The 18,933-nt window shown below is 49.0% G+C and overlaps 1 protein-coding gene across 1 annotated transcript in view; it reads right to left on the reverse strand.

Moving 5' to 3' along the window:
* The window catches only part of LOC126524628 (E3 ubiquitin-protein ligase RNF10), a 63,420-nt gene that overhangs the window by 21,186 nt on the left and 23,301 nt on the right, over positions 1 to 18,933 (reverse strand). The window contains exons 7-10 of the mRNA XM_050172928.3: positions 16,369 to 16,476; positions 15,377 to 15,470; positions 3,679 to 3,995; positions 795 to 912 (exon numbers count right to left, since the gene is read on the reverse strand). Of these exons, the coding sequence (XP_050028885.1) occupies positions 795 to 912; positions 3,679 to 3,995; positions 15,377 to 15,470; positions 16,369 to 16,476 (637 nt within the window). The remainder of the gene's footprint in view (positions 1 to 794; positions 913 to 3,678; positions 3,996 to 15,376; positions 15,471 to 16,368; positions 16,477 to 18,933) is intronic.

Here is an 18,933-nt window from a genome sequence, read left to right on the forward strand (position 1 = left end):
GGGGAACAAATGCTTCATCTGGTCTTGCTCCAACAGGTCACCAAAACTCGCGAGATTACGCTATCTGCAGTACTAAACAAGCGGTAAGACAGCTTGCATGATAGCACGCGATCTCAGCATACCCACCCTTGCACACACGAGAGGTTACCTCTAAAGCAAGGTGCAGCTGCGTGTGTGTGTACCCCCACTCCACTATAACCGCTCCCTCGTGCACACTTGATCATGTTACTGCAAGCTCACTCCCCTCCCTCTTTCCCTCTCCTCGCAGGGGGAGGTGGCATTCATGCCTGAAGGCACCCTCTTTGTTTCTCACCCTCACAGACTTTCACTTGCACCTAAAGCACGAAGTGCGAAAGGCGCGACAGGATCTCGTTGCACTTGGACTTTGTACGGAACATGATGCGGCTTCACTTCGGGGGTCACTGCAATCGGACTGCCGCGATTTGAGAGGTGATGAGAGGTGTGTTTCCAAGCAACTGCTTGTAATTCAATAATTTGATAATCTGCGTCCGCGGAAGTTCATATTTGTTGTCATGGCATTCCTTTGCTGCGGAAGCGAAATTTCATTATATTGAAATCGCATACAAACACACTTTGTTATGTGGATGTTCTAATTACACGGTGTTCTATGGACAAGAGGTTATGAAAATTTATATACTTCGTTATATCAAGAATTTTGTTATATCGAAGTTTGTTAAATAGAGGTTCAACTGTAGTTGGAAAGTATGCCAGTGAAATGTACTGTGCAACCAGGGGACAACCAGATAGTAAGAGAGAGATGGTTGGGCACGCACGGGCAAAGTGGTCCAGGGTGACCTGCTTGAGAACAGGTGGCGCCAGTTGCACTTCCACCACCTGGATCTCGCACGTCAGTGGCAGGTGGCGCAAGTATCGGAGCCGCCTACGAAGCTCCTGCAGTGACACAAGGCAGGCCCCAATTCTAAACGCTTCCCACAACAGAGGAAATTACGGCTTCACCGTGGCAAGTTGCACAGTGGCCTGCATTTTCAACCAACAAAGCAATCATCTTTATTCAACAGCTTGCCGTTGTTTGGGCGATTGGTACAGAGCCTGTTGTAGAAGGCACAACTGGGTCTGTGTCCCAGAACCTCTGCATGCAGTGCAAAATGCAATTCTGTAAATCTATTAAAATTATTTGAAGGTATTAAAAATTCAAATGAGGATTTCGTACTCACTGTTCCTTGTCTTAACTCTAATTCTACAACAAAAATAAAGTTTTTGACATCCGTATTGCTTAGCAAAGCACTCTGGCTAACCCGGTTTGACAGACAGTGAAATCAGTCCATGCGCCAGCAGCAGCTTGCTTCTATACGATTGTAAAATGCACATACGATTTCTTTTTTTCTTCTAAACAAATCCACCTAACAAGGATGCCAAGTGTTTTACTGCAAGGTGTGAACCAACGAATGTGATCTTGTTGCAAAATTTGAGCAAAATTGAAACAGATGTCATTAAAAAACTGCAGGCCCCTTGACATACCGTACTTGCTTTCATAATGAGTGCACTTTTTTTTCCTGAAAAATGTGCACAATGTTTGGGGGTGCATTTCTTAAGCAGACTAAAAATTCCTAGTGATTTCTTTTTTTTTCTGCGGCTGTCTCTGAAGAGTAGGAGACACAGCACGATTCAGCGTCCGATACGGCACTACAGCATGGCAAAACACTTTGGATCCAGTTGCCGTTCCAGTGCATCAGACGCCGTATCGGACGTGAAATCGTTTCGTGCGTCTCCTTTTGTGGCATGCCAGGCATGCGCTTCAGCTCTACGGCGAGACGTGGCCCTCACACGGAGGCTGACAATTGCAGCTCGAGTTTTCTGGCTGTGCATAACCTCCGGGATTATTCTTGTAGCAAAAAAGCAAGTGCTATTGTTTTCATAATGCATTGATTTCTTCACAGATGCTTCACTAATGTTCATCTATTTCATGTCACAGTGACTTTTGCCACTGCTCAGGCTCAATTCGGCAGCACACATGTGGATACTGATGTCCTTCGTGTCATTAATGGCACCAGATATCCACGCGAGGTCAAAAAACTATTCACAACAATGCTCGAAGACACTGCACGCCACACACTCAGAATTCAAAGCCGACAAGCTTTTTTTTTTTAGCTTTCGGCTGGCAAGTTTAGGGCGCGATCATTACATGGGGAAGAGAAAAAAGTAATTTTGACGGCAAAAATTCAGGGGTGCAATCATTACGAGAGTGCGATCATTATGCAAGTAAATACTGTATATAATATATTATTCATAAGATGTAACGATCAAAATAATAGCGACATTTGCGTGACCCTTAAACGAATGATAAGACGGGGCGAAGTTTGCCTACACGAGTTCGCATCTACCGCTATTACAGCGCAGCATGTCCTGCCCGCACGCCAATTGCAAAAGCCACGGAGCAAAAGCCATGTGTTGGAGCAACGCGCCCCAAGATGGCGCCAGCAGCTTTGCGTTACCTTCACCCTCGATCATGCTCCACACATTCAGAGAAGATAGGGAAAGAAAAAAAGAAGGAAAGCGGCACTCATCCTTTCTACACTCTCTCAGTGAGCAGAGAAATGCGCCGCGGAATCGGCCCCAAAGAAGATGGTGCCCATGAGAAGAGGATGGTGCGGACAAAGCGCAAAGCTGTGTCGCTTGAGGCGGAGCTGCAAATTTTGCTACATTCAAAGAAGTACGAGCTCGCACAAAAGCGCTGCAATCATGGCGGCGGCATCCAGGGGCCACACCAACACGGTGGAAGCCGCCGAGATTACCGAGCTCTTGGAGCACGTCGATACCGACAATGAAAGGAGTGGTGCTTTGATGGAGGAGTTTTCGAGCGCAGACAGAACTGCCTTGTTCGGCGAAGCGGCATCCAACAGCAGGGCAATAGTTGTTGCGACTGATGACAGCGTTGTGCGACGGAGGCAACAAGAGCAGCAGCAGTGAAGACGAGATTGACAATGGCCGTGTTTGACACTGATCCCGATCGAGTCGCTCATTGATTTCAAGCGAGCTAAGTTATTGCCACCAGTGTTCGCGCAGAAGCTGGACACTATGCACGCCACGAATGTGAACCCGAAATTCCCACAATAGTAAGTGCAGACTTCGACTATTTCAGGGCACCTGATGGTTTACACGCTGTTTAGGGGTACAAATAAAAATTTTATTTTTCCCTGCCTACTTTCCAGGTCTATTTTTAGCGTGAGTGGCAAATTTGGTTTGGGAGCTGCAAAGGTACCATTGATTTTTTTTTCTATCTCTCTTTCTTATAAGGCAGTCCAGATAAAGCGAAGATCGGTTATTACGATCAGATTTTTCATTCTTCTTGATATCTTCATAAGTGGACTGTACTGTATCAACGCTCCAAGGCATCTAAAGCTAAACGTTAAATGAGAACACAGATTTCATAAGCACAAAAAAAAAAATATGAAAAAATGATGTGCAATGCTAATCCTTCAGAGAAGCTTCCATTCAGTTGGGACCGCAGGGAGGCCAATCATAGTTGGAAAAAGGAGAAATCTCTATTCTCATCCACTTTTCTGGTTGGATAGTGCAACCCATAGTGGTCACTGCACTAAACAAAGTAAGTCTTGTGCTGCAAGTTACGGATGGACACGCCTCGAAAGCCAAAGAGAACCAACAAAAATCTACTGCTGCAATAAACAAGGGACTCACATTGTCAATGGAGGCACCTTCAATTTCCACAATGCGTGCCGTGAATGTCACCGGGGCAAGTTCCAGCGCGCCGTATTCGTGCGCCAGCATCCGAGCATTGAGTGCATGCAGAAACACGGGCTGGCCATCGGCCGCCTGGAAGTAATAGAAGCTGTCGGCCCCCGAGGCGCCTTCTCGGCAGCCATTGTTGTTGTTGCCGGCGCTGTTGGCAGCAGTGCTAACTGGCATCTCCAAATCTTCCGCACCAACTGCGTTGTCCTCTGCACCACTGCTGCCACTGCTGGTGCAGCGCTCACGGCCCCGCAACTGATGGGAATCTGCAAGAGCCGACACAATAGGGAGTTTAGTGTGCCCTTACATGTAAACTAGGATATAGGCGACACAGATATACTAAATTATCAGATATAACAAAGTCAGCTCCAGTAATGTTCTTCACTAATATCTGTGTGGAACGAATATATGCCTAAAACGTTGAGTACGAAAAAGGTGTCCAAGTGTCGAATGCAACAGTACTGTACTAAGCTTCCCACGAGAACGTGCCACACAATGGCATCATCGTAGAGCAAGCAGCGGTACACTGGCCCCTTCCATTTGCCTATGCGCAATCACGTGACAGGTGTCACGATCTCGAGTTTGGAGTCACTCGCACACACACGGTATGCACACGCTTTTACTGCCCACGCACCATCGTTCACATTGGTTTTCAGCCTCTCCCCGTTTGGGTTGCTATGATGCCGCACGTGCCAACTAGAGAGCTCCAATGAAGTTTTCACTACTTTTGGGTTTTTAAAGGGGTACCTAAATTTAAATACACGAGCCCTTTAGCACTTCTGCTTCATTGGAATGCGACCACTACAGCCAGCAGCCAAACTCGTGATATCGTGCACAGCAGCAGTAACAGCCTAGCCACCATGCCACCGCAGCAGGTTCAGTTTAGGATAACAATACATTTCAGGAAGCTGCAACGCCAGGGAAGACCTTTGTGCAGTCGACTTTAACAATTTCCTGCCCGTACCTATTTCCACTGATAGTCCGCTATTGTTGGTTGCAAATTCATATTTTGCCACTTTGCAAGCAATCTTAAACAGCTAGCTAGCACTATCCATTAGGACAATTAGAAAGTATTTAGTTGGTTTTACTTTTCCGATTTCATTTTCTACAGCATGCATGTTTTTAAAGCACTTTCAGAGAAGGGGCATGGTCGCGCACGGGCAGCGCGTCGCATGACACTCATTTACAGAAACGTCACATTTCTATCAATTTTGATGGATTTGTTTTTTGGGGCTTTGGAAGCAGCACTGACACAGAAGGCAACTTTGGTTAACCACATTTCAGAACAGCGTCCATTCAGCTCATTCAGCAAGGTACTGTGCTGCTACCCCCGCGAAAGACGAGCTACCATCAGTAATTGGCTTTGGTTTAAATTTTCAATGACAGAGGGCGGTAAAAGTCCGAAAATAACTAGAGCCACTTAATGTTTAAAAGAAGCGCCATCCTTTGAACTTTTCCACCGCCGCACGAGCTTTATGCCTTGTCACGATCGACGACACGCCACACGTGGTCCCGAACTACCGCTTTATTTTCCGGCACGCCAACCTTCCGCACCACACAACCCCACTCCGAGTTTTTCCCTTTTTTCCACTCTCCTCCCGCACGCTCGCGCCGCTGTCCTCCCCGCACTCACGCCACCTGTTCGTCGCTCAGTCAACTACCGTCGATCCCGCGCCTGGCCTCCGAGAACCGCGGCTCCTCGTCATGGGTCTTGGGCTGGCTTGCCGCGGGTCTTGCGCGTCACAACTCTCCCCCCCCTCGAATCGTGAAGCTGTGCTGGTAGGGAGGGGCCATGGCTCATGGTAGAGCATCAACTGATCAGCATGGGCAGTAGTTCGATGACGTCCTGTAGCAGGATCGCTCAAAACAAAGTTATTGTCACCTAATCGTTTGATTACACAATAAGGTCCACTTCGCCGCGGTGCCAATTTCGCCGAAACGCCCTTGGCCGCATCACTCAAGGTATGGGAATCCAGGAGCACAAGGTCACCCTCTTTGATGGTTGTTGCCTGACGATGACGGTCGTAACAGGATTTCTGCACCTTCCAAGCAGCTGCCTGATGTGACCGAGCATACTGGAGGGCCTCTCCAAGGCACCGCTGGAGTTCCGCAGCAAGTGCATGGTGTGCTGCTTTTGGAGGCTCTGTGTCTTCCTTGTCGCTTGGAGGTTCCCATGGGGTGCGCAACTCGCGGCCGTAACACAACAATGCTGGAGTATATCCGGTGACAACACTCTCGGCAGTACGCATGGCAAGGGCGATCTCAGGTATGTGCCGGTCCCAGTCTTTGTGGTTGGAGCAGTATGCCCGTAGACACTGCTTAATTGTGCCATTGTGACGCTCCACCATTTGGCCAGCCGGCCGGTAAGGCACTGTGTGGCGATCTTTGATGCCCCAGTGTTTCAAGAGGTTGCGCCATAGTGTGCTAACAAAGGGCTTGCCATTGTCACTGGTGATGGCCACAGGTGTGCCATGGCGGCAGAAGACTTGCACCATGCACTCCAGTATTTTCGCACTTGTTGCTGCTCGTAGAGGGAAAAGCTCTGGGAACTTCGTAAATTTGTCAATAACTACCAGCAAGTATTTGTGGCCCCGGGGTGTAGATGGCAAGGGCCCGATAATGTCAACACTGAGCTCTTCCATGGGTGATGTTGCCCACTGACTGCTCATGAGGCCCTCTGGTTTCTTGCGCCGAGCTTTTGTGCGCTGACAGACAGTACAGCACTGCACATACTTTGATATATCTGCTCGCATGCCCAGCCAGACGAATCGTGCAGCCACACGCCTCAGAGTTTTGAAAAATCCAGCATGGCCTGCAGTGGGATGGTCGTGGGCCACCTTCAGTGCCAGCTGCCGCAAGTGACTAGGTAACCACGCTACCTTGTGGTTGCCTCTTTGCTGAACCAGCAATCCGCTTGGCTGCAGTTCCGTTGTTTCGGCCAGATCACGAAAGAGGCGATGATCAGGGTCCGAACTTGGGAGCTGAGTCCCTTGGACCACTGCCTTCAGCTTTAAGAGGCGGTCATCACGAGCCTGTTCTTGTACCAGCTGTGTTGTGTCACTCAGCAGCGAAGAGTCAACCTCCGAGGCCACAGCTACTTCATCAAATGTAATTTTGCCTTCAGGTTCTGGAGCAGCAATGGGGAACAGCGTCTCATGTAGGTTGTCACTTGGGTTGTCTTCACACTGGAGAGGGGCTCTACTCAAGGCATCAGCGGGTATGTTTGCCAGCCCTCGTCTGTGCTTGATTCGGCAGTTGAAGCCCTGCAGCCGAAGAACCCAACGCTTGACCCTGGGTGAAGCTTGGTCGGTATGAAACATCCATGCCAGGGAGGAGTGGTCACAGTGTATTTCAAACTCCGTAAATTCAAGATATGCCCTGAACTTGTCCACTGCCCAGACTACTGCCAGGCATTCCCACTCCTGGACAGTATAATGGCTCTCGGCTGCTGTAAGGACTCTGCTAATGAAGGAAACAGGCTGCAGACCATCAGGGCCAGCCTGCAGCAGCACAGCTGCAATGCCAATGCCACTTGCATCTGTCTCCACCACAAAGGGTCGATTTAGATCTGGGAGGCTTATAACAGCATCCTGAGCTAAGGCCTGCTTGAGTGCAGTGAAAGCCTGTTCTTGGCACTCCTCCCACTGCCATGGCTCGTTCTTCTTCAAAAGGTTGGTCAGTGAATGTGCCGTCAGTGAAAAGTGAGGGATGAAGCTTCTATAGTAGCCGGCAAGTCCCAGGAAGGCTTGCAGCTGCTTAACTGTACTGGGTCTAGGGTAATCCAACACTGCACGCACCTTGTCCTCATCTGGTCTGCACTGCCCAGGGGAGATGATGTGACCTAAAAACTTGAGGGACTGACGGCAGACCTGTACTTTATCTGGATTAATCGTAAGGCCAGCACCCTCAATGCGTTGTAGCACTTCCCTTACATGTTCAACATGTTTCTCCAGTGTCTCTGAGTATACAAGGACATCATCTAAAAATGCCATAGCAAAGTGGTGATTGATTCCCTGCAGCACCCGGTCCATTAGGGTTTGAAAAGTTGCTGGACCACCTGCCACCCCGAAGGGCATCCTCGTAAATTCAAATGTACCTTGATGGCAAATGAAGGCCGTTTTAGCTACGTCAGCCTTGCAAACAGGAATTTGGAAAAACCCTTGGGAGAGATCAAAGCTGGAAAACCACATTGCTCGGCCCAACTGCGCTAGCAGCCAGTCAGTTCGAGGCATTGGGTAGGCAGGTACTCGGGTGCGTGCATTTAACGGACGGTAGTCCACAGCGAGCCGGTAGCCTCCAGACTTCTTTGCAACGAGCACTGGGGCGCTAGTCCATGGGCTGGTGCTTCGTCTTATAAGGCCCTGTTGTAGGAGGTCATCCACACAGCCCTCAATGATCTTCTGCTTCTTCGCATTCACTGGACGTAGCTTGCATCTCACGGGCGCACTGTCCCCCGTGTCAATGAGGTGCTGAGCCAGGGTGGTACATCCCGCAACTGTAGTAAACAGATGGTTAAAGTCATCGAGAACTTTACTCATGCTTGGGTGTAGTTCCCTGGTGCCAGCCTGATGCATGTTCTCTATGCCTGGAACTACAAGCACTTCTTCAAAGAGGCTGTGCAAGTGGTACGACTCTCCATCTTCTATTGCAAGTGCTGTCGCTGGGTCCTTTTCACGCTTAGCAAATGGCACCATGCACTGTGGATCGGTTCCAATCGTCCACCCACCCAGCGATACATGTAAAGAGATGCCTGTTGCTGTTAAAAAATCTCTGCCCAGCACAATGTCCCGACACAAGTCTGGCACACACAGGAAGCGTTGATTGCGGCTGCTTGTGGCCCACTTTATTTTGCACTTGAGGGAAGTCGTCGACTGAGACCAACCTGTTGCCAGGCGGAGTGCTTGTTCCTGTGTCTTGGGTTTGGCGCCCGCCTCGACCGCTACCCTTGCCGCCGGCAATCCAAGCAAGCTCACACTCGAGCCTGTGTCCAGTAGGGCCTGGAACGTCGTCCTCCCGATCTGCACTTCCAGGAGAGGCTCCTTGTTGCTGGCCAAGGCCGCTACTTGCAGCGCAGTCTCGTAGGTGCTTGCCGGTGCAGCACCTACCGTCCCCCGTTTCCCGTACACTGAGAGCGGATATGTCCGATCCCGTTGCATTGGTAGCAGCGGGGTGGGCCGCCACGCCGACCTGTAGGGCACTCGCGGGCCATGTGACCGACGCCTCCGCAGCGATGGCAGTTGAATTCTCTTTGGTCACGCGGCTGGTACCTTTGGTGCTGTGACGGCGTTGAGAGATGTGGCGTCCTTGTGGCGAATGCGGCCAATCCGTGCAATTGGTCTCGGTGGTAGGAGGGCTGTATCGCCGCGGGGTGCAACGGCCAGGGGGATGCCGCCGGCGGATACTGGAACGGCGCGGCAGCCGCTGTGATCAACCCTCCGGGTTGTGTTCCCGGCACGCCGGCCACGTTTATAGTCGATTGGAAGGCCAAGTCTCTCGCGACTTGGTCAGTCGGGGGTGGTGGTGGCTTGTACTGCATGCGCCTCCAGAAACGCTCCATGAGACCGTCAGCGGCCTTCGCCAACTCCGCGAGACTGCCGAACTGTCTTCCCTCCACCAGATCCTGGAGTTGCGGGTGCATCTGCCGCAGCACGCGGTCAACCTTTTCCGACTCGGGCACTTCGCCGCCAATCCGGTCGTAGTAGGCCGCGATGGTATAAATAAATTCCTTTAAATTTTCTTGGGGATGTTGCGTCCGGTGCTCCAGCTCTTGTTTCAAGCGGCGCTTCGCGTCAATGGAGGAGAATTCCGCAATAAACGCCGCAGTGAACTCCTCCCACGACGCAAACGAGTTCACGAATCGCCACCACAACTTCGCGCTACCTTCCAGCGCAGCAGGCACAATGTGCGTAAGCCTCTTGTCAGCTGCGACACCGCTGACCAAACAAAACGTTTCAAGCCGGTCCAAAAATTCCTCGGGGGACTGATGGTCGTTGAACCCCTTAAACCTTGGAGGCTGACCTGGCTGACCTCCTGTGGAGCGCGGAGCGCAGTCGCTCACCGGTTGAACCGCCGCCGCCGTTGTCGTAGAACCCATAGGCACTGCCTCGGCCGCCATCAGTCTTTGTCTGACAGCTGCCGCGATTTGCTCGCGTTCCATGGTAGATCCGCTCGTCTGCCCCAGCAGATGCTGTACCAATTGTTCGGGAACGTCCACTGTCTCCATGTTCACGTAGATCCCGGACGAGCCCCCACTTGTCACGATCGACGACACGCCACACGTGGTCCCGAACTACCGCTTTATTTTCCGGCACGCCAACCTTCCGCACCACACAACCCCACTCCGAGTTTTTCCCTTTTTTCCACTCTCCTCCCGCACGCTCGCGCGGCTGTCCTCCCCGCACTCACGCCACCTGTTCGTCGCTCAGTCAACTACCGTCGATCCCGCGCCTGGCCTCCGAGAACCGCGGCTCCTCGTCATGGGTCTTGGGCTGGCTTGCCGCGGGTCTTGCGCGTCACAGCCTTTCTCCCTTACCCACACCCTCCTCCGCCCATCTCCTCTTTCCGAATGGGCTACTGCAGTCACGTGACAGCGCGCTTTTCCATTTAGTTGTTTTCATCCGAGAAGAAAGCACGTGCTTTCAGAAGTCTCTCCAGCACCATTTTCGATGCAATGAATGAATAAGCGCCATAGTGTACGTAGTGTATGGCGATGGTAGCTTCCATTGTGAGTACATCGTTAGGAACAGCCAACTTCGTGGCGCTATTTCTACTGTTTGTCATGAGTTTCTGCACCTACACTTGCCGTAATCACTTCAGTGTAAGAAAAAAAAGCTTTTTACGCTGCCGTCCGGCAAGCATGATGTGGAGCGAAGAAATATATGGATGCAATGGATCGATTGCGCAAACTGCAATAGGCCGCCATCCGCACGGCTTTGTAAGTAGGAGGTTTCTAAAGAACACAGTGTATCAAAGGTGTTTAATCCCAACATTTCACACCGTGCAATGTTACCACGGATGCCCTACAGTTGTGTACCTTGTCAATGCAGTATTTCTACCTTGAGCAGCTCTTTAATGCATAAGCATTCCTTGGCGAATACCACAGGAAATTTGTCCGTCACATAACAAGTTTAATGTTTTGCATTTGCACAAAAATGCGCAATTTGCAAAGACATTCAATCGTTATAATAGTGTAAATGTTGACGATTGGTAGCTTTATAAGCGATAAGGAACAATTGAAACAACAAAAATGAAAATGATCAGAGGGAACACCCATAGAATACATAGGGCTCCATAGAATATGTATGGGGAAGCAAGAATAGGGTTGGGCCAACTTGAAGGGGCAGCCTAACTTGAATGTGGGAGTCGACCAACTGAAATTTGGGGTTAGGCCAAATGATATTTGGGGGTGTGCTTAAAGGGACACTAAAGGGAAACAATAAATCAGTTTAGACTAATGGAGAATTGTTTGAGAACCCTGCAGGCAATCATGAATCTTTTGAACCTTTGATTATGCGTGATTTCGGCAAAAAGAAGTTGGAGCCAGACAATATACCCAGCATGCTGCTTTACGGTTATCAACCAGAGTGCACATTCAATGCCAATGTAAGTAATTTTATAATTTACTGTAAGGCTCTAGGCAGAGCCATCACACTTGAATGGCTGCTGTGGCTTCAGTCACCGCTTCTCTTCGCCTTAAAGACATAGCTGTACAACTGAGCAGTTACAGTCGGCGGCACTCAAAACAGATTTGTAGGTTCTATTTATGATGAACACTTTGAGGCAGCCATGCTTCACAGCTACTTACAATTCACAAACTGCACTCAGCACAAACCTGTACTGAGACGCAAACGTGTGCGCCTACATTATCCCTGTCTTGACTCCAAAGCATACATTCTTTTACATTTTTTGCCTTATCATTTCGTTCGTACTGCTTTTTCTTCCTCGCAGAATTGAAATAAGGCTCTCGAACGTAATTTCAATGCATCAGGAAATAACGAGGAGCTAAAACAAGAATGCCAACCTAAAACACTGTCATCCAACTCACATTAACGCGTAGTGTCGTCTGCTAGGCTGCATCAAGGGGTGAGATTGCGCGAGAGTGCAAAGTGGGGGAGGGCAGCAAGGTGCCGCTACTATTAATCATTGAGGGGTTTTAGAAGATAACAAGTAACAAAGTTTTAAGAATCAAGTAATATATTTTCAGGATCTAAATGACATTGAAAATATTACGACTACACCAAAAAATTTGCAAAATTTGATACTTTCTTCCGGAATTCGGAAATTAAAAGGTCCACATCTTTCAGTCAGGTTCATTTGCCAGCAACTGCGCAGGCTGCCACAGTTTCATGCAAAGAGACGGCTAGGAGTCGATCTTGGCATCAAGTTCAGGCCTCGTCAGTAGGGTTGGAAAATTTTCTTACATAACTTAAATCAATATATATAACGAATCAATATAACGAAGTTTGTATGTGATTTCAATATAACGAAATTTCACTGCCTCCGCAAAGGAATGCCTAGACAATACATGAACGTAGGTGGTCAAATGATTGAATAAGCAGCTGCTTGCAAACGCTCCTCTTAAATCATGCAACGGGAAAACAGCGACCACCGAAGTGAAGCAGCATCACATTCCAAGTGTGATAAGATTCTATTGCACCCCGCGCACAGTATGCTTCAGATAGGAGGAAAAATGTGCGAGGGTGAGACAAGAAAGATGGTGGCTTCAGGAGTGCCGCCTTCCCCCGTGAGCAAAGGGAAAGAGGGGGAGGAGAGCGAGCTCGCAGTAACGTGATCAAGTGTGCACGAGGAGGTGGGGAGAGCGGAGTGGGGGTAAGCTGGCGCATGTCTCGGACGTGGCTGCACATGGATGTAAGTGCAGTAAATGCACATGCAGCCGCGCACCCTGCTTTAGAGGTAATCTGTCGTGTCTGCAAAGAGACGGCGTGCCGAGACCGCGTGGCTCCATGTAAGCTGTCTTACTGCGTGTTTAGTATTGGAGGTTGCGTAATACCGAGTTTCGGTGACCCATTAGAGCAAGAGGCAGCTGAAGCATTTATCAAAATGAATTGTTTTCTCATACCAATTTGCCTTTTTTGATTGCCCGGAAATTAGGAAAATTCTGCGGCCCTTTTCCGTGTAAGGAAAATCGATCGGCGACTGTACGTATTTGCATGAAAGGTCGAATTTCAATAGAAGGAAATTTCCATATAACGACGCAAATTGCCAATTTTGTCAAGTTCGTTACATTGAAGTTTAAGTGCATTCACATTTTTACAACTTCTAGTCCATAGAACACCATATATCTTTGACCTCAATATAACAAAGTGTGTTCATACAAGATTTCAGTAACATCATTGCTGTCATGAAGGACTATTGAGACAATAAATGTTCAAATGATCAAACTACATGCAGCTGCTTGTGAATGCATCCCTCTAATCACGTGCCGCGCCGCCGAGAGCGATTGAGTGAAGCAGCATCATGTTCTGTATCAGTTGCAAGTGTGATAACATCCTGTTGCGCCTTACGCCATATGCTTTGGGTGCAAGTGAAAGCGCGTGAGCATGAGCCAAAAAGGATGTCGGCTTGATAAAGGCAGTCTTCACGTGCAAGCAAGATGAAATGTAGGAAGCGAGTGCACGTTCAAGAGCAGGGGAGGGGGAGGGAGAGGGGCAAGTTGGCGAGTCTCCTTTTTTAGCGGCGCTGTGGTGTCAGACTGCATGCTATAGAGGCCATATGCTACGTGTGCGAAGGTTGGGCCAGCCAAGATGGCGTAGCATCTTGTGCGGTCTTCCCACGTGTTTAGTGCTGGCGGTTACATAATCTTGAGTTTCGGAGGCCCATGCCACCGGCGCTTTTCATGATAGCGACATCCCAATGCGAGCAACTCTAGCAGCTGGGAAGCTCAGAGTGAAGATGTGAAGTCGATGTGAAGATATCAACAACACAGCATCAATAAATACTTTCTACCCGGACTCTCAAATACAACAAAATTATTTTTAGAGTGCAGCTCTTCAGCGCCCGTTCCTGCGTTTTGCATCAGCGTCGGCCCTCAGTGTCCTCCCTTGGCGTAACCGAGCAAACGAGCACAGCGAAGGATGAAAGATGGTGATAGCAAAGAGAGCGTGAGGAGGCAAGTAGAGGGGGGTGCAGCAGGATCATGAGGCGCAAGGCGTAGGAGGGCATGGAGAAAACATGAAAAGAAAAGCATAGTGACGCGCAAGATGGGCTCCGCAGCGACAACCGCTACGAGACGGCGCCAGAGTAGCGTGCCATTATCTGTTCACTGATGGCATGCAGCGAGCATGCCGACCGATACCATATATGGAAACCAAGCACTGCGTGAGCAGAGATCTGTTTGCGGCGGCGGTTGCTGTGAATAGCACCCACGCGTCACCCAAGTGCTGCCTCTCGCTATCTCCAAATTAGCAAGGCAGTCACGCCCCTTTTCGATCTCCTTGCAACGTGCCACATGAGACAGATTGTCTGCATCAGTCAATTTATCACATAATGAAAACACGTATAGAGCTGCACTCAAATTTCGCATTGGAAAGTATTGTAATCGTGGGTGAATTTTTATCTCATTATCATTTGCCTTTTCCAATAGCCCGATAATCCAGATAATTATGTGGCCCCTTTCGTCTAATAAAAATTCATTGGCGAATGTACTTATCTGCATACAATATCGCATTGCAATATAAAGAAATTTGAATATAATGAAGCAGATTGCCAATTTACCAACTTCACTAAATCAAAGCTTTAGCTTTACTGGACGACCCAAAAACTGCTGCTCTTCCCGCAGGCAGGGAAGTGTTAAAGGGACATCGAAAAACACTGAATAAGTTTTAACTGATAAAGTACTGCTTCAAAACTCTACTTTTGTTAGTTTCTATGCCATATAGTGAAATCCCAATAATTCAGAATGTCTTAGTTTGAATTGACAGGTGTTTAGAACTGCTCTGTTGGTCCCAGCAATGTCCTATGTATTTGAATAAAGAAATACGGCAAATTCAAAATCAAAAAGCCATGCAACAGTTACTCCAAACAATATTTCTCACTGCTATGGACTGCTTGTTGGACAAACCGGAGCAAAAGGCAAAGGTTTGATGCATCACTAGATCACGTTACCATGCGCTCACTAGCCCTCCCTCCTAACACACACTTGACTGCATTACCATGCGCTCTCTTACGGCTCCCATCCTATAGCGTGCCCAATGACGTCACCTCCAACATTGGGCACGCAGGATTGCACACATCAAGCCACTATGCTCCTCAGCTCACCCTCACACGGATAGACTTTCGTCTATTCGCAGCAACAGCATGACAATGGTTAAAATACGGACTGAACACGTCCCAGGCAAACATACATGCAAGCACATGTTTGTTGACAAGCTTTTATTTTTATTGTTATTACTTTTTTTTTGTCATTTGTGGGACAAAGTCACTTATTTTCTGACACATCCAATATTTCAGACTTCTTTGGCAGTCCCCATCGAGTCCAAATTATTGGTTGGCGACTGTGCATGCACTTCCTTTCCTTATCACTCCTGCTCAGCTTAACTCTGTAGAGAGGCAAGCGTAGCGCCATCAACAGACCCACCACCAAATGCCCAACACTGTTAGCGTGAAATTCCCAAGCAGTTGTACTGACCTGAAAGCAGGCTGTGTGTCATGTCAGGCACCAGGTCTCTGGTGTCGTCACTTGTGTTGTTCACGACTTGTTGCTGCTCCCTGTGCACCGGCACCTTTATTGAAAGGGAGTACACGTAAGTGCAGGGAAAAGAAAGCCTAACCTAAAACTTCTTTTAACAAGTGTTTCTTATCATGAAAAGAGGAAAAAAAGTTCCAATTCCAACCACTGGCTTCTGTTAACATATGTGCTCGAAACTGAGTTTGTGCAGCACAAATGAATATAGGTACACGGGCACTGAACATAAATACATTAGCTGTTTACTTCGAGACATTCTCCATGTTGTCAGTTAATTGACGACTTATTCATGGGATTTAACGTCCCGAGGCAACAGTAGATCAGTTCAGGCTATCTCCATGTTCGTTAACGCGAACCTAGACCTAACGGTACTGTAGGCTGGTTCCTACTGCGGTCTGTTTGGAATGACGCAGTGCTCTCTTCAGACTGGAGCCAGAGAAAGCCTGCGGAGCCAGGCATTCAGCCGCTTCCAGAGCAATTGAACCAGCCACGTTAACAGAATTCTCTCAGATCTACGTCGCACTAACAGTGCCAGGTAACAGTGCCTCGGAGTGCTCCAAGCTGGAGGATGCATATCTGAATAAACCAGGTAAATGTTAGAGAGCAATTTAAACAGCGGAATGCACAGTTCACAGGTAGGGAATGCTTGAAAGTAACTACTTTCATGTACAAGTAGACTAATGCCTCCACATCCTGCCCCCAACAAAACACTTCAGCCGCACGGCCACCACTGTAGCTACCGGGCCACCAGAGCAGCTAAAGGCTTTAATAATTCGGAAAGCTATTTGGGGCGAAATATTAACTTTCGCTGGTGGACATTCAAAGCTTTGGAGGACATAACTATGCACATTGTAGCTACAATATAGAAGCCAGTTGAGAGCTCGGGGTAAGTCCGCAGGAAAGACAGTCGGCACCAAGAAGCAGCCTTTGCTCACCTCCATGTTGCCCTCGGAATCCACAGTGAGCTGCTGACCCTGGCTGTTGGCATTCACGTCCAGTGAACCCACTTCTTTCTCAAGGTCCTGCCTGCGCTGCTGTAATGCCTGCACAGCCCAACAAGGTTTGCAGAAGGTCAGTGAACAGCCGAACCTTCCACTGCACGCACTCAACCACACTCGTGATATCTGCCTGTTCCCCTTTGTAACGCTACAAAGCCCCCGGGGTGTGTAAAAAAGGAAATGATGACTATCACTCTTAGTCCCATGGCAGTCAAATTCTTTCAAAGTACTCGCCCAGACTAGCTGCATGGCCGTGTTTTCACTGCAGTAAAGCTGAAATTCAGTTTCGACACAATCTGGTCATGCTTGGTTCTGCATTGTTACATGAAAGGCGTTCACTTATTTTCATAGGTAGCCAACGTTATATCAAACAGCTGCAATGATTGTGTGTGTGCGCTTAAGACTGCACAACAGCACAGTGAGCTGTCCAGCAACTAATTATTAAGCGTGATATAGCTGGCACGTTTGATGTGAACGCAGATGCTGCAACAGACTCTCGTTTGATCTTTGACGGTTTCCACAGTGTTCGTGACATGGCACGCCTTACACTGAATCAGAACAAAACCACTGCTCGCTGCAGTTACTGCAGGTAAATCGGTGGTAGGCTTGACACTTGACACACTCCTACATCGTTTGAATCAGCCACTGTGTGGCCAATATGTCCCAGTGAGTCGGACAGTTTGATGCCATTAAATGATGCTTATACTTGGCGAGATAAGAGGGCAAGTCCACATTATCCAATTTTCCAAATTAACAATGTTCGAACCACAAAGATTTTATTGTAGCATAAGTTAGACCTTCCCAAACTTAGTTTTCGTACGTTCTGGCAACTGAAGTTTTACAGTTATACCTCACTACAGTGGAACCCCGTTCATACGCTTTTCACCGGACCGGGGAAAAAAAAACGTAATAGCCGGGAAAATGCAACAGTGAGGAAAGCTCCGAAAATGAATGAAAAAAGTGCAGCTTCAACTATAGACAATTTATTTCCACAGAGTGCGCTCAGGACTTAAAAAAGTCTAGTATGGTGGCTTGCCGTCTCTTTCGCTCGCTAGAAATCACCACACGTTTCTCAATAGCCTGGAAGGCCGCATTTCTGTCAGCGTCGCTGTGAGGTGCGACGTACCTGCGGAGGAGGCCCATAGCTGCGACGGCTTTTCCAAAGCTAGGATTTGGCAACTCTCCGGCATCATGTGGCTCGTGCTCCTCGTCGTCACCGCGCCACGGCGATGGCAACGAACGAAGGAATATCCGCGGGAAATTGTGCCCTCTTTGGCGTAATCATGCTAACGTGCTAACAATTGCTTAGTATTGCTGCGGAGCGCGCGCGCCCGAGCAGCACGGTTGCGCGCAGCACGGCGTGGGAGAAATGTAAACATGAGAGGAGAGCTGGCCCGATAGGCGGAGCAACACCGTGAGCAACGCCAACTTCCGGCTTCCCTTTAGCAATAGCTTCACAAAGAGTGACGTCAGGGCCTCTCCCGAGTTTCCTTCCTCCGTGAGTCGACCCGTCCAAAAACCATGTGGTGACCGTAATCACAGTGATGATAGTGAGAGCATTTTTCACGAATGGCCACTTAGTGGGGGCTTCTCGAACTGGCGTGCGGCTTCTTGCAGCCAGTTCCATAGCCAAGTCCGGCCAAAACTCGTCAAAAGCCAAAATGGCGGTTGGAGCGCATTGCCTACTTTAGCCCAGGCGGGTTCAGGGTGCTAAGTTGCGACGTATCATGCGGGAACGTTTTCACAGCTACTACGTAGCAGCAGGGTTCCTTATACAGTGCAGTCCACTTATAACGATACCACATATAACGATATATCGGTTATAACGATGGGTCGACATGAGAGTGTCATTTTATGCATTAGGTCTATTGGGAAAAAAACCATTTATAACGATAGGTTATTCACCGCATATCGGATATAACGATCAAAATTTTGCAGTCTGGACGGCGTTTTCCGTGCCAAATAATCGTAACGTTTGCGTTGCTTAGTTCCCTGAAACGAACGATGTCGAGACGAGGCGATGTTTACCTCCGTAAGTTCGTATCTGCCGCCATTACCGCGCAGCGCGTCTCGCCCCGCCCGCGCACGAGTAGGCGCAGCCAACGTTGGCGCAGCGCGCCACAAGATGGCGCTAGCTGCTTCATGCGCGTCGGCCACAGTCGCTCCGAAAGAGAGAGAAAGAAAAAAAGAAGCGACAAGCAAAGCGGCGCGGTGGCGCCCGTCCCGCGTCTCTTTCGCGATAGCAGGCTGACACCACCGAAGCAGCGTGCAACAAACGGTTCAACCCAGTTCGAAGATGGCGCCGACAAAGCGCAAAGCTGTGTCGCTTGACACGAAGATGGATATCTTGCAGGACTCTCGATGCGGCTTCAAGGTGAGCGCCCTCGTGAAGAAGTATGAGCTCGTCCAGTTAACGATATCAACCATCTTGAAAACCGGGAGCACCGCGATTGTGAAGGCAGGAGCTATCAGTGGCCATTCCGATCAGCGGAAAAGGGGTTA

This window comes from Dermacentor andersoni, chromosome 3 (genome assembly GCF_023375885.2).
Source record: "Dermacentor andersoni chromosome 3, qqDerAnde1_hic_scaffold, whole genome shotgun sequence".
Classification (NCBI taxonomy): domain Eukaryota; kingdom Metazoa; phylum Arthropoda; class Arachnida; order Ixodida; family Ixodidae; genus Dermacentor; species Dermacentor andersoni.